This window comes from Neolamprologus multifasciatus, chromosome 16 (assembly GCF_963576455.1).
Source record: "Neolamprologus multifasciatus chromosome 16, fNeoMul1.2, whole genome shotgun sequence".
Lineage (NCBI taxonomy): Eukaryota > Metazoa > Chordata > Actinopteri > Cichliformes > Cichlidae > Neolamprologus > Neolamprologus multifasciatus.
In genome coordinates, this window is record NC_140454.1 from 28,806,071 (window position 1) to 28,820,621 (window position 14,551).

The 14,551-nt window shown below is 40.5% G+C and overlaps 2 protein-coding genes across 12 annotated transcripts in view; one reads left to right on the plus strand and one right to left on the minus strand.

Annotated features, from left to right (window-relative positions):
* Positions 1–5,281, minus strand: part of fkbp7 (FKBP prolyl isomerase 7) — a 194,456-nt gene extending 189,175 nt beyond the window's left edge. For 2 of the 3 annotated variants that reach the window (XR_014870016.1, XM_085136739.1), the window contains exons 1-4: positions 5,187–5,281; positions 3,235–3,403; positions 2,821–2,972; positions 419–546 (exon numbers count right to left, since the gene is read on the minus strand). Coding sequence is in view for 2 of the 3 variants with exons in the window: in XM_085136739.1 (XP_084992865.1) it covers positions 419–546; positions 2,821–2,972; positions 3,235–3,403; positions 5,187–5,265 (528 nt within the window). In the remaining variant the exon portion in view is untranslated. Of the gene's footprint in view, positions 1–418; positions 547–2,820; positions 2,973–3,234; positions 3,955–5,186 lie in introns of those variants that run through there. The other variant, XM_085136741.1, reaches the window with a different exon arrangement.
* A 93-nt stretch (positions 5,282–5,374) lies between these two features.
* LOC146501011 (glutaminase kidney isoform, mitochondrial-like) overlaps positions 5,375–14,551 on the plus strand; it is a 38,659-nt gene continuing 29,482 nt past the window's right edge. For 7 of the 9 annotated variants that reach the window (XR_014870012.1, XR_014870013.1, XR_014870014.1 and 4 more), the window contains exons 1-4: positions 5,375–5,688; positions 11,955–12,051; positions 12,305–12,426; positions 14,088–14,217. Coding sequence is in view for 6 of the 9 variants with exons in the window: in XM_085136716.1 (XP_084992842.1) it covers positions 5,375–5,688; positions 11,955–12,051; positions 12,305–12,426; positions 14,088–14,217 (663 nt within the window). In the remaining 3 variants the exon portion in view is untranslated. The remainder of the gene's footprint in view (positions 5,689–11,954; positions 12,052–12,304; positions 12,427–14,087; positions 14,218–14,551) is intronic. The other 2 variants (XM_085136717.1, XM_085136715.1) reach the window with 1 other exon arrangement.

Below are 14,551 nucleotides of genomic sequence, written 5' to 3' on the forward strand. Positions count from 1 at the left end.
ATATTACAGAGAAAAAAAATTGTAGGAAGGTATTTTCTATGCATGTTTAAGCTGCACACACACAGATACGCAGTTGGGCCAGGTGCTAATTTGTATCTCCTAATAACCCTGATTTTCAGCATAAAACAAGCCCATTCTGCTCGACTGCTTTTCTGGTTCTTAAGATATGATGACCCTGTTTTCAGGCTCTTGCCTTATTAATGTGCTGCAGTTTTTTGTCTTTTCACTTTTCCATTCAGTTATTTAGGACTGAAGGTGCATTCGGACCTGGAACTGAAGACTGATGTCAGGCTGAATAAGTGGAATTGGGATCGTCTGTCATCGGATTACAGAGGACTTATCTTATGATAAAAAGCATGAGCTGAACCAACTGTGTCCTTGCTTCAATTGTAATTACCAGGTTATAAAATAAAGTTACCTCTGCCTTTGAGAGACTCTTGTCTTTATCGAGGTCCATCCTTCCAAAAGCTTCCATGGTGCGTGGTCCCTTGGACACAGAGAGGACCTCCACCTCAAAGACCACAGTGGCATTAGGAGGCACCGGACCTGTTTAAAACATCAACATTTTAAATGACAGATGATTCATTATCATTGAAGAAGTTTATCAGATTGGTGGCTCAACTACTGATTTCAGATTTTTGTGCTGAGTTGAATAAAACAGCAGATACCGACAGAGAAACATTAATCACTGAGTAACATGGTAGTGACTTTAATCAGTGCAAAATATAAAGGCATGAAAGTACGCAGTAGGTTGAAGCAGAATAGGTTTGTGTTCAAAAATGTGATTTGAGAGCAAAACTATAGATGCTGCTCTGAAACTGAAGAAAAATATGTGTGTTGAAAATGTGAATCTAAAGGTTTACACAATACCCAAGAGACCAGAAGATTTTTTTAAACTGATCTTATGTAAAAGTCATGTACGGCTGCTTACGTCTGTTTTACCCCATTAAATGACACAATGCAGAAAAAGTCTAAAGTGTCAAAACTGCAGTTCCTCTAGTGTCCACTTGAAGCTCCAGAAGTGACTCAGTCTCCAAACCCTTCTATGTTAAAATGTCCAGACTTTACAGCAAAAAAAAACAAAACACGTTTACATCCTGAAACAAAATCTGTTTTGGTCTCCATAGCTAATTCCCCCCTATGTCACAGCTCTGCAACACACAACTGCATCTTCAGCATGAGTATGGACATTACAATCTGTTACAAAAGAAACGATGTTAATGAAAGATGTGAGCATGATAGGACCAAGTATACTTGTGGAACTCTGTTTGCAAATCCAGGATGGTAACTTCAGGCACAGGAAGTCCTGCTACTACCATTTACAGCAATATTAACCCAGACCATATAGCCTCTGGCTCCACCCACTAAATTACATTATGGCTAAGTTTGTGTTATGTGAGCCGTCGCCTCTAATAGTAATTATCTGACAAATAATATGGCTTGTGTTGTAGTACAATCTTCCTCTTCAGTGTTTACAAAGTGAAATTATGTTGGGGGTTTTTTTCATCAGTCTGTTTAGTAGCTGTTTGAGAAAAATCGTAAGTGTTTTTGACCCAAATGTTTTATGGTTACATATTATTCTGCAGTATCTTTAGATTTTCTCACATTATGCTTTAGATTACAAACCATTTCTCTTTTATTGCCTAATAAAGACACAAAGGTACCTTTTAATAATAATAATGGATTGCATATATATAGCGCTTCTCGAGACCCTCAAAGCGCTTTACAATTCCACCATTCATTCACTCTCAGATTTTTTGAGAGTGCCCAATGACTGCCATTGGTTAAAATCAAATAAGATAAAATATGCTTTATACGAGCAAGAGAGCAAAAGAATATTAGATTGGCATGCAGTTAATGTACAGAGAATAACAGAGGGTACAGAGAGAAGAATCAGTGAAGCTCTGTTTCAGTGTCTGTGGGTAATTATAAAGCCAACTAGTGCAGGGGGCAACTAAAACATGCACTCTAAGCAGACGAAACATTTCTTTCACACCCAAAGGGTGAAATGCAACATCCCAGACTGAACACACCACTATCAGAGGACTGTAGTTAGTATTAATCAAAAAATCAACTATTACTTCTCCAAAAGTTCTCCAACACATACAAAGAAGAAACGAAGAGGAGACCTTTGAAGATCTTTGCATGCTTACAGGACATGCCATGTGGAGAAGAGTAGCAAACACTGCGAGGTATCTCCCTTCAGTTAAAGGGCTGTAAAAGAAGATAAGACAGCATGAAGACAGACCTGCAACAATCAACTAATATCACACAAAACAGAGTTGAGAAAACACAGCATATGTATGTATGTAATGAATAATAAAAAAAAGACAGATGCTGCTGTAGCTCATTTTTGAAGCAAACACTAAGATTTTCTACTGATTTACTTAAACTTAATTTCTTCAACGCTTTCAAATCACTGAAACAAAGTCAACTTGCAGAAACTCAAAGCTCATGGAAAGCATTTTTATTTACATCTCGGGACTTTTTAGTTATTTGTTTAAAGAGGTGTCCACATTTTTCACAAGTTGTACTTCTCAACCTCTGAAACAGTCAAATAAAGGCCTCTATGGGTCTTCAGAGTCACTTAATGGATTATTGGACCCAACAGAAGCACACAGACAGAAAATAAAACAGGACCGAGAACTGAGCCCTGTGGAACACCACAACAGGAAATGATAGAAGCAACTTAAAACTGCTGATAACCTTTTAAGGCCTAACCTTGAGCTGAGTTTTAATGATAAAAACCTTAAAATCACATCACCAACCTTGTGAGGAAATACATAATCAGCACACCTACCACCACCTAGATGTTTTTACCTTTGCCCTTTTCTCCAAATGCCAGGGTTGATGGGATGGTTAGTTTTCGCTTCTCTCCAGGACACATGCCCATCATCCCAGCATCCAGTCCCTTAATGACGTGTCCCACACCCAAAACGAACCACTGAGGCTGTCCATCTCTGTCTGTACGACTGAAACAGAAATAAAAGCAGAGACAAAGAACATCAACAATCTTTGAATAAGTTTGACTAAATGTGCACTTTAATTTTGGTTGCTTTAAACTTAAAATGAGGAATGTTTCCAATCCCTTTACACTTTAATATACTTAAAGCTTAAATAGAGCTTCAGCATTTTAAACACACATTAAAGAGGACTTTAGGATTAAGTATGCATTCATTACTCGCTCCAAATTAACATCGGACTAACACATAACTCTGTTTTCAAAGCACTGACCTGCAGTAAAACTGGGAACCATCTTTGGCGAGGAACCCATCGTAGTGAGCATTGATCAGATCTCCTCTCTTGCTCCTATGGCTGCACTCCTCGGGTTTAAATAAAACTTCAGTCTCCACTTCTCCGTCCAGCTCCTCTTCAGCGGCCCAAACTGGCCGCAGACTCAGCCCTGCGGACACAAACAGGCACACTGTGCAGCTCAGTAACCTCCACATCATGCCGCTTTGCATTCGTGGCAACTTCTGAAAGTGACGTTTGAACACTGAGGAGGATGTGGGATATGGGCCGGGATACCCTGAGTTATGACTGCCAGGGGATTCAAACTAGGTTGGAGAAACTGCGCATGCTTTTCCTGACAGACTATACCGAGGGCAGAAATGCTCCTGCCAAAAGGTACTGGGCATAATGGTACTGGGCTGCAGAATTATTACGTAAATAAAAACAAACAAATAAATAATGTGATGTTAATTCTGCATCCGAAATCTTATATTAAAACTTTATATTGCTGTATAAAACTACCGATTACGTGCTCATTGCAAACGTGAGTGTTAGACACTTGATTCCCTGAATTTGCACATTTTGCTTAGTTTGCGCCTTTTTCCTGAATCCACTGAAATTTTGCCTGAAGAAAAGCAATGGCTCCACAGGCTCAATATGTATGATAATAATAATTATTTTATATAATAATTAAAATGCTCAAAATCGCAATCATTAACTAAAATCCAATTATATAAGTATAATTTTAGGCATAATTGCTAATATGTAATAATCATTATTATTTTGTTATTGTTATTAATATATTATTATTGCGTACAGCACAATAATAATACATTGAAATGCACACATCATCATTATTATTATTTTTATTGTTATTATTATTATTAGTAGTAGTAGTAGTAGTAGTAGTATATGCTTTTTTTACACTGTGCCACAGTGTATCATCTTCTCTTTCAAATCAGACCTCTGTATCTGCTCCTTCATGACATCCATGAATCTTCTCTTTGAGCTTCCTCTTTTCCTGCCTGGAGTCCACGTTCTTCCCCCATGTTTCAAACTGCTCAGCCTGGTCTGTACCTCTGATGTACTCATTTCTAATCCTGTCCATCCCACTCAGTCACAGTGAAAACTTTAACATCACTGTCCTCATACTTGTCGTGCCTCACATCTGTAGAGGTCTTTTTCTCTGAAGTCATACTGCTGCTTGCAGATACTCACCCTTCTTATTAACATAGCTTGAATAACTATTTCCCATAACTTCATGGGAAATACTTGATCCTCTTCTAAGCTGCCCTCATGTCATCAACTTTATCCATCTGTAAGTCAACTTCCCTCTCTCCTGGACACCTTCAAACCTCCACAGATATGTCATCTGGACCAGCTACCTTTCCACTCTTCATCCTCCTCACTAATCTTCTGCACTTCCTGATTCACAAACTGTCTTCCTCTCTCATTTTCTTCTTTCACCATCTCCTCAAAGTACTCCTTCCATCATCTCAGCACACTCTCGTCACTCATTAGTAGATTTCTGTTAGGATTAATTACCCTAACCTGCTGCACGTCCTCTCCAGCTTCATATGCCCTGCCAATCAATACAAATCCTTTTCTCGCTCCTTAGCGTCCAGCCTCACATACAACTCATTATACGCCTTTTCCTTCGAATTCTCTCTTGTACTTTCTTATTCAACCACCAAGTCTCCTTTAATGATAATAACAACTACAAAACCACCATCACCAACAACAATAATAATAATGATAATGATACGGAATAATAAGGAATGAATGAATCTAATAACATTCTAATAAACCCGGTAAAAGTAGCGTAATTAAGCCACCTTTTCTCTGTAAACATGTTGTAAAAACTTACTCATATATTGATAGGTCATATATCCGATGGTGCAGTTTAAAAAAAAACACAGAAGAAGAATTGAAAGGGTACGTCATAATTACTTAACTGTATTTCCACCAATAAAAAGCTATAGGGGCGTGGCTGTTCCGCTCTATATACTTGTGGAGCCGGTGTCCGTGAGTCATCGCCACTCGGACAGATAACTTGTTTCGAATCGCTATTCAGAAGCCTCGCAGATTCTCTCGGATTTATTAGGAACCACGAATTTCTCTCTCATTGCCCGACAGGATTGAGATGTTACATTTTAGGTCCTCGACACTGCTGAAGGAGTTGTTTGAAGCCACCCTCAAGCGTTCCTTTCCCGTCTACCGAGAGAAGACCTGGTTGCCGACAGGCTCCCGCTGCTTCTGCTGCCTCGGCGCCGCCTCCGTTGATGCCAGAGCCACACCTGCTCCTCTGAAGCTCCTCAATGCCGCCGCGCACCGCCCGGCTCTCCGCACCGCGCCCCGCGCCGCCTCTCTCCGCTCCTACTGCGTGAAAACCGAAGCCGAGGAGGTAGAGGAGCAGCTGAAGAAGGATGGAGCCGGCGGCGAAGCGGACAGCGACAAGTAGGTTTCAGTAAAATCCTTCTAGAAGATCTCGGGGTTGCCCGCTGCCATGACGTGACGTCGCATCTGGCGTCTGTGCGTGACGCGAGCGGATGCTGCGACCGCTAACCGACGCGAACACTTTTTAATGACCGCATTAAATGTCCCTTTATTTAAAATGTAAATGTTTGTTTATTTATTTTTTTAAATGTGATTTTTACAGGTTTAACCCTTCATTTAAGACATTTTAAATAAACTGTAAATAAATAAAAATAAGCTAGCTTGTAGCCTGTGTAGGACATCAGTAGCTCTCGGGCCATGTGCGACGTGTTCGCTCCACCGGCTTCGTTAAAGGTGGCGATAAAAATATTCACGTCTTCAAATACTTCGCGTCAGGGCACATCCGCTCTACCGGGATTTTACGTTGACCACACCAATCTGTAGGTGTTGTCCTGTTAGCTGCCTGCCCCAGAGGAGATAATATTCAGCGTGGGCCAACAGTTGTGAAAGTGAAACAGCAGCAGGCCGTGAAGCAGAGGGTAAAAAGGTCCACACCGAGGCTTCAGGAGACCGGGTTCAGCTTCTCACTGAGCTACGATCATCCACATGCACGTGTTTTTATTTTAGCTTCGCTCGCTGTGACAAGGAGTGCTGTTGTGCTGGGGAGGAAGCAGAGCAGGTTCTAGTGGTTTCTACTGTGACCTTCACTAAGGAGGCTGCAGGTCACATTTGGAGCGTTGCTGCTGCTGCTCCACAAGTTATTTATGTTGAACTTAACAGACTCGATCAACTTCCTGTAGAAAAAAACCAACATTAACATTTTTTTTAATGTATGTATTTTAACATAAAACCAGTGCAGCACAGCATTGAATGAAGGACACATTATGCTGTTTATATTTATCCACATCCAGTTAATGACGCATTACAATAGTCCTGCCATTTTTTTTTCAGTTGATGGGCCTAGTTTTAGCGGACTATAATAAGTAGAAATAAAACCGTATGATTTAAAAATTAAATCTGCATTATGATTTTAAGATGGCTGTGACTCTAATGTTGCACAAAGCCTTCACTTCTGAATATTGTAGGAAAGAAGAAAATGTAATTTTAGTCATTTAAAGATGGGAAATACTGTAAAGTTTCAACATATTTCACCTCAAATAAAGTACAAAAGAAATATTTTGTTTAAAAATTGGAATTACTAATGACGTCTCTGCAGTTTTCACTAGTTTGGACTTCCTTGTGTTGCCATATGTTTGACCTTGCACAATACCAATGCCACAATTTACAAACTGATGAGAAATGCAGGGATTTTTGGTGTCTTCAAATGTCTTCTTTGGTAAAAAAAAAAAAATCAAACGTTTTCCCACTAAGTAGCAGCCTTAGTTTTATCAGCTGTCATCAGATAAAAACATGAAATCCTAATGATTGAGTCTTTTTGGGGAGGTTAAATCCACATCTGTGGCAGCCTCCAGCTGCCTACCTGCAGCCACGTCGTTCCTTTTGCAGCGAGCTGGAAAAAATTCATGAGATATTTCCTGACCTCGAAATGAAGACTCACACGGACAGGGTGGCGTCACCACAGAGATGTACGATATTGGTTTTTGCTTTGCTAATGCACGTGTTGCTCTCCCAAGACACTCTTCACATAATCCCTCAGGGTCAGCAGGTTTCCTGTCTGAAATAATGAAGCTTATTGAAAGCAACACAACATGCAGTTATTGCTCTTGCTTGTAGTCTTTGTTTCTCCGTGCTTTAGATAAGAGTAGGTACAGCTACTGCAGGAAACCCATCAGGGAACCTGTATCTAACACAGGCTGATGTGTTTCCTGGAGTAGCTGGTCAAACCAAGCTGTCATCACATGAAGAGTGGCTGAGATGTGGATGTTTTTAGACTTGATGTCAGTATGTGACGGGGACTATCTCAGTATTTTCTATGACATCAAGTGTGATATGTTTATTAAAACAGTGTGATTAATAAATAAAGCAAAAAATATATAATTATTTGGTAGTGATAAGCAGTATTCTGGTGGTTTTACAGTATATCACAACATTACTGCATGACTGAGACATTGCAGATGAAATCATCATTATATTATTATCATTAAATATTTGGCACGGGTGCGTTCACACCAAAGGTGAAGCAGGATTTCTCCTTCTGTTATTTGCATGAGTACAGCAGTGTTGCATACCCACGAATATTTAGCCAGTGAGGTAAGGAGGAAAAGCTAAGTCAGGCTGCAGTTGCACATCTTAAAAAGTCCTGTAATCACACACTTTTCTCTGAAACCTCTTGTATTCCTTTCAATATAAAAACTGAAATTGAACCAGTCTGCTCCACCAGTCCTTCGGCTGCATCCGTAAGCCCCACCCACAGTGAAATGAAGCCGTGAAATGCAGTAAAACAAGTCAAACTGTCTAAAAGTAGATGGCCAGCAGCTGCCTGATCTGAGCCTGTAGCTGCAGAAGCTTCACGTGATGGCGGCATCCACGTAAAACAATGGGTTAAATATTAATTGCATTTACCGGAGGTCTGGTTAGGTGTTAGTTTGGTTTTTGATGTTGGCAGATATATGAGCACTATGGTGTGTCTACTCTTGTGTGACTGGGTGTCCAGAGGGCAGCCGTCATTGCTAAAGCACTCCTGATGAAGCAGAGCACAGAAAGAAGACTACTCTTCAGCTCTTGTTTCCAGGAAGCTCTTGCATGCACTGGTGAGCAGTCATCCAATTGCAGATGGACTGAGCCATCTGTCCGTGAGGACAAGGACAAATGCAGACAAACAAGGTGTTCAAGGCAGTATTCAGCCCTTACCCATCTACTGGTTAAACACCGTCTGGTGGATTTGCTCATTTAGTTCAGCTCATGTTTGCTGCTGACAACTGGAAGACTCGGGCACTTAAACCACCGGACTCTGTGAAATGGGGCTTGTTCATTCAGTCATCTGTGGACCAGTGCAAGGGTTTGAATAGGGCTTGACACTGCTGTCAGTTTTTCCGCTTCAGTTAGCTTTGAGTAAAGCAAAGATTCAGCTTTTATCTATTTCCTGCTGCTTTAAACTACAAGGTGAACCTAAAGTACTTGGAAAAGTGTATGAACAGAGACTTCAGGCGGCTGCGATCCAAACAAACCCGAGACTCCTGCATGTGCAGCCAGCACTGCAGTTCCTCTGATGTCCACTGGAGGCTCCAGCAGTAAATCAGTCCCCACAGACTCCCAATGTTAAAGTGTTTACAGCAGAAATAAACACAATTACGTCCTGATACAGAAAAGGTTTTGCTCTCTGTGGAGGTTACTATGTAGTACTATTTGACAGGTTTCTCTGTGTGAAGTAACTGCCTCCTCCTTTATTGATTAGCATTATCAGTGATATCAGCCCTTAAAGATAAAGTTGAGAGGTTGTTATGTCAGCTTGATTGAAAGCATCCTTATGTTCAATAATTCAGTCTGGTATGGTAACCTGACTGGGGGAATTAAGAACAAACTGAACAGGATTGTCAGAGCTGCTGGAAAAATTACTGGTTGACAACAAATTTCATTGGTCGCCTCAGGATAATGGTTCAGGACACCTTTAGCTAGTAAAAAGTTGTATAAGGGATCATTTATGCCAACAGCAACAATTAGATGCTGTGATGTATATTGAACACTAATGTTGAAACTCGAGAAACCAATGAGCAGCGTAACAGTGGCTAGATCCATGTCGATGTCCAGTCTGTGGTCACATCCTGTTTAAACCTCTTCTGTGATGGATGCTCTGGTAGATGACTTGAGAATCCCAAGTGGAGATTTATTAGTTTTGATAAATGAATGAATTCAAAAGCTAAATGGGCCTCATCATGACTAATGAACCCACACTGATGTGTGGAGTTTAATTACATGAAACTGCCCTCGTGTCTTCTGCCGGCTCTGCACAAAATGCTGCCATGTGGCTGCTGCAAGTTTCAGAGCAGAAAGATCTCAGTGCAAACCCCTCCTCCACAGAGTCTGAATGACTGCTCAGCAGCAAGAAACACATCAGAGGGCAGGTTGTGCTTAAGAGTGTCTCAGATTGTCAGAGTGGAGACTTTATCTGCAAGTTTCCTTTTGACTGTGTGCTGTTCTTATTGTTGCTGTGCGTGCAGAGGCAGATGTCGGGTCAATAAATCTCTTGAATCATGCATGCCCGACTAACGGCATTTCAGTCGATCAGGGTGTGTTTGCACACGTTTGGCTGTTGTTACCTCGGCTGAATGTGGAGTGTTTACTCTGTGGAGAACAGGAAGAGACAAGAGGAAGGCAGGGAGGAGCGCAGGGTGAATCCTGGGATTTTAAATGGTGATGTGGCTGTTGGCAGAGCTAAATCTAGTCTGCGCAGTGGAAAGTTTTGGTGGCTCATTTATTTATTTCCAGATTAAATTTGTTGGTGTCTTGAAAAAAATCCAGATGTTTGAATGCTTCTCTGTCCCAAGCTAACTTTTCTCCTCTGCTGCGGTGTCATCCCGGCGTGTGAACGAGCCACAGTGTTGGTTTTATTAATCCAAGAGCCTCCGAGGGCTGGACGGGACCAAAGACGGGAGAATTCCTGGAATTTAGGTCTGATCCAGACACAACCATCAAACCTGTGTGCAGCGGTCACGTAGTTTGGGGGTTTATGTAATTATAGTTACTTCTATTGCAACATTATTAAAGTGGAGACAGTGCACACTGTTTAATGCATTCACTCAATTCAGTGAATAAGGAAAACGTATAAATGTGCATGGACTTAACCGTTGCACCAGAATATGGCAGCACATACACACAAGGACACACTCACCAGACAGTTTATTAGATGCACCTTGTTAAAACTGGATTTGCCCACTTTTGCCCTCAGATATAATTTCACAATATCACAGCACAAATTCAACAAGTTGCTGGAAACATTGCTCAGGAATTTTGCTGAGCAATGTTGCTGCAGATTCATGATGTCGGTCTGCCATTCCATCACATCCCAAATATGCTCTATTGGATTGAGCTGTACCAAATATTCCTCTAAAGCTAGTCTTCTCTTCCTTCCAAAACCATTTAAGATAAGATAAGAAGAACTTAATTTATCCCGAGGGAAATTCTTTTGTCATACACATGCACAATGCAGCAAGAGAGACAGGAACAAAGTAATAAGATATACAATATGTACAATAGAATACAAGTATACAGTAATATGCAATAGGATAGTGCAAAATATAATATCGAATAACTGTAGCAAGTAACAGTATAACTATATCCTGAAAAATAAATAGCTTAGCTTAGCTATCAGTGCAGGTGATTGTAAAAGTGACATAGTTTTGTGCAAATGGATACGAGAGTAGCAGCATATGATGGGGAGATAAAACAAACATTTAATGAAAAAACTGTTGGGTGATATTGCACGGTCTGAATGGAAACAGAATAGCTTTTTATTAATCGTCAGGAAAATCACCTACAGAGTGAGGAAGAGTTGTATAATTTTATTGCCTCCGGTACAAAGGATTTTCTGTGGCTGTCAGTTCTGCATTTCGGGGCAGTGAGTCTTTTGCTGCGTGTGCTCCGATGGCGTGCATGGGGTGGGAGGGGTACAAAGAAGCTTTTTTTTTTTTAGCATTCTCCTCTCGGACACCTCCTTTAGGTTCTCCAGTCTGACACCCAGGACAGAACCAGCCTTTTTAATCAGTTTGTTCAGCCTCTTCACCCCACTGCCCCAGCACACAGCTGCAAAGAACACAGCATTTTCCTACAAACATTAAAGGACCTGAGCTGCCAAAATAGGAAAGTAATTTTCAACTGTAGAGAGCATGTTAGACAGGCTGCCATCCGAGACGGCGCCGGAAGTATCAATTTAAACTTTGTCTCTGATACAAACAGTAATATTGTTTATAGTACATCTGTCATCTCATCTCCTGATGAATCATCATCATTGCTGTTTCATTTACATCTATAAAAGGATAGACTCAGTAATGTGGCGTTTTAGAAAGAGTAAAGCCGTTTTTTGGATTTACTGTATTAACAAACACACATTTTGTCACTAACGCTTGGACTGCTTATTTCTATTAGATCTGTCACTAATGTGTAAATGGCTGTATCAACAGCCAAAGATAAGCTCTGTGTTTACACTGGCTTGAAAAGTGAGAATACGGTGTAGTGTGGTTTGTGTTAAAGGGCGATTCTGCTGTGTGTCAACAACCCTGAGAGGCTGCAGTTACTTTATATCAGAGCTCATGTGTAAAGTGCTTTTAGGTGACGATACTGCTTTGGGGACTTAATCATTGCCTCCTTTCTGTCTTTTCTTTCTATCCTAGGAGAAGAAACGCAGGGATTCTCCCAAGTTTGGAGGATTTGCTTTTCTACACAGTGGCCGAAGGTCAAGAGACGATTCCTGCTCACAAATTTCTCACAGTAAGTCCTTCAGATTCAGCTTGGTCACATACATTCAGAGTTATTATGGTGCACTACAACTGGGTGTTAGGAGACACGTTAGTTAATTGAAATAAATAAATTAAAACATAAAAACTAGAAACCTTCTGGTTGGCTGTAAACTGACATTTTTCACTTCTAATATTTATGTGAATATTTCATCCAAACAGTTTTGACTTCTGTGTTAAAAATGTGAAAATATTCACCAAAAACTTCTTTGTTTAATTAATTTTAGGCACTGAAAGCCACGGGGCTTCGTTCCGGAGATCCCCGACTGAAGGAGTGCATGGAAACACTGAAAGAAACTCTAAAGAAGACTTCAGATGGCGTTACACTGGACAGGCACCTTTTCAAGAAGTGAGGCTGCTCATTATGGTGTTATTTATTTTTTTATCTCCACCTTTTTCTTCATTTTTCCCAGGAAACTGCACTGACTGCAGCCTCAAAAAGGATTCAGCACATGTTGATGGTCATGTGTTATTAATAAGCAAATTCAAGTATTTGAATTTACTTATTATATGAGCACAAAAATATATTCATCAAGTGTGAAGTAGGCCGATGATTGTGCAGAATTAGTTTAGCTTTTCATTCACGAGGGCTGCTCGATCAGTTATTTAACGCTATCAGTTACTCGCTTTAAAACATTCGTTTTTCTTCTTTTTTTTAAAAAAAAAAGAAGATTTTCTTAAAATTAACATATTTAGCAATAATTTGCTGCAGTGAGTGAAAGCCTTCATTTCATTGTAGCATGAGTGAAAATTACATTTTCTCCGGCTTTCAGGAGGGGTGAAAGCACACCGCTGTAAATAAGGCGGTGCGCTTGATTTGTAACCCAAAGTGAACAGAATGTGAAATTGTGACTGTGTTCTTTGGTCTTTCTGATTGTCAGCCAGAAATTACTGAACATTTTCTTCATGCTTGCAAGCAGCATTAGAAAAACAAAGGCGAGTGAGCTACTGTCACCGATGACATATTACCTACTTCAAAGAAAGAATATATTGAAAGAAGGTACCAGGAGCAGCAATAGCAGTGACACAGCACAAGTAAAATGTGAGCACAAAAGTAGCACAGGCAGTGTTTTCCCTGGAAATTTTAAGTAAAAGTATAAAATAACTGCTTAACAATAACTGAAATAACTTAACCCTGTAATTCGTCAGGCGCTACACAACATTGTCACATAGTGAAAGTGAAAATATTTTCTATCAGGGACAGTTTATTTATGGTTGAGCTTTTTAAAGGTACAGAGTTAGTATTTTTTTAAGTACTCATAGTATAAATATATACAGATATGTATTAATGTGCAAATTATGTCTTCCAACAAATTGATGTGTTTCATAAACTTACATTTAATCCATTAAAAATATAGGAGTGGGTTTGTGGTTTGTGGAAGCCGCCATGTTCCTCCACTATATTTAAATTCAGTGGCTGGGAAGTACATCAAGGTGGAGGAGGAGAGAGGTTGTAGGTGTTCATATGCTCGTATAGCTCTTTAATTCCTGCCTGCACTTTCAGACTGAAGATATGAAGCATCTTAACTATGTGTTGTTGGGGAAGGGGTCCCATTCACCAAAGAAACAAAAGCACAAAGGAAACATAACACCGCCAGCATCTTAATAAAATGTTGTCCTCTTCCTCCTCACCTCAAACTCATCTGCTGAAGTCACGTCACTAACACACAAAACGTGCGATGTATGGAACAGCCCTCGTTTATAAGATTTGGGGGTTTGATTCAAACATAATTGTCGGTTAAACTGATCCATCCCAGCTGGCGCTGCTGCTTAGCTTTGGTTACTTCCTTCATGGTTTTACAGTGTGTGAAATCTCTCATTCATCAGTGTGTGCGCTCATGTTGGATCAGGCTCCTTCCAGGACAAAATGAGCTGCTGATCAAACTGTTCTGATGAAGCTTCTTCATCAAACACGTCACAAAAGTTTGTCAGACTTCAGGGTTGCAAACTTTACCTCCAGTTGCATGCAGTCCCGATGTTTTAGCATGCTTTCTGTGATTTATTCATCAGGTGTGTCCAGAGCAACATTGTCCTGCTCACTCAGGCCTTCCGCAAGAAGTTCGTCATCCCAGACTTCCAGTCCTTCACCTCCCATATTGATGAGCTGTATGAGAATGCCAAAAATCTCACTGGAGGGCAGGTGTGTCCTTAGATCCATGGATTTTTCTTTCTCTCTGCGTCATGGTTATAATTTAGCCATTACCATCAGTCTCTTCTCAGGTGCAGTCCAAAGTTTGGATCAGTCGAGCCTCGGAGGGAAAAATCTGCCCTCAGACGAGTTAAAGGGATGTTTGAGGCCGCTGTGAGCTAGCTGTCACTTTCGCAGAAGAGTGCAGGATTTTCACTGGCAGCACATTTCTGTTTGCGTCATCTGTTTGGCGCTCGCTGTGAAAACGTTCAGGCATTCAAAACAAAGTCAGCAAAGTCATAAAATGGAGAATTATCAGGTATTATTCCTAAATTAAATGGAAAAC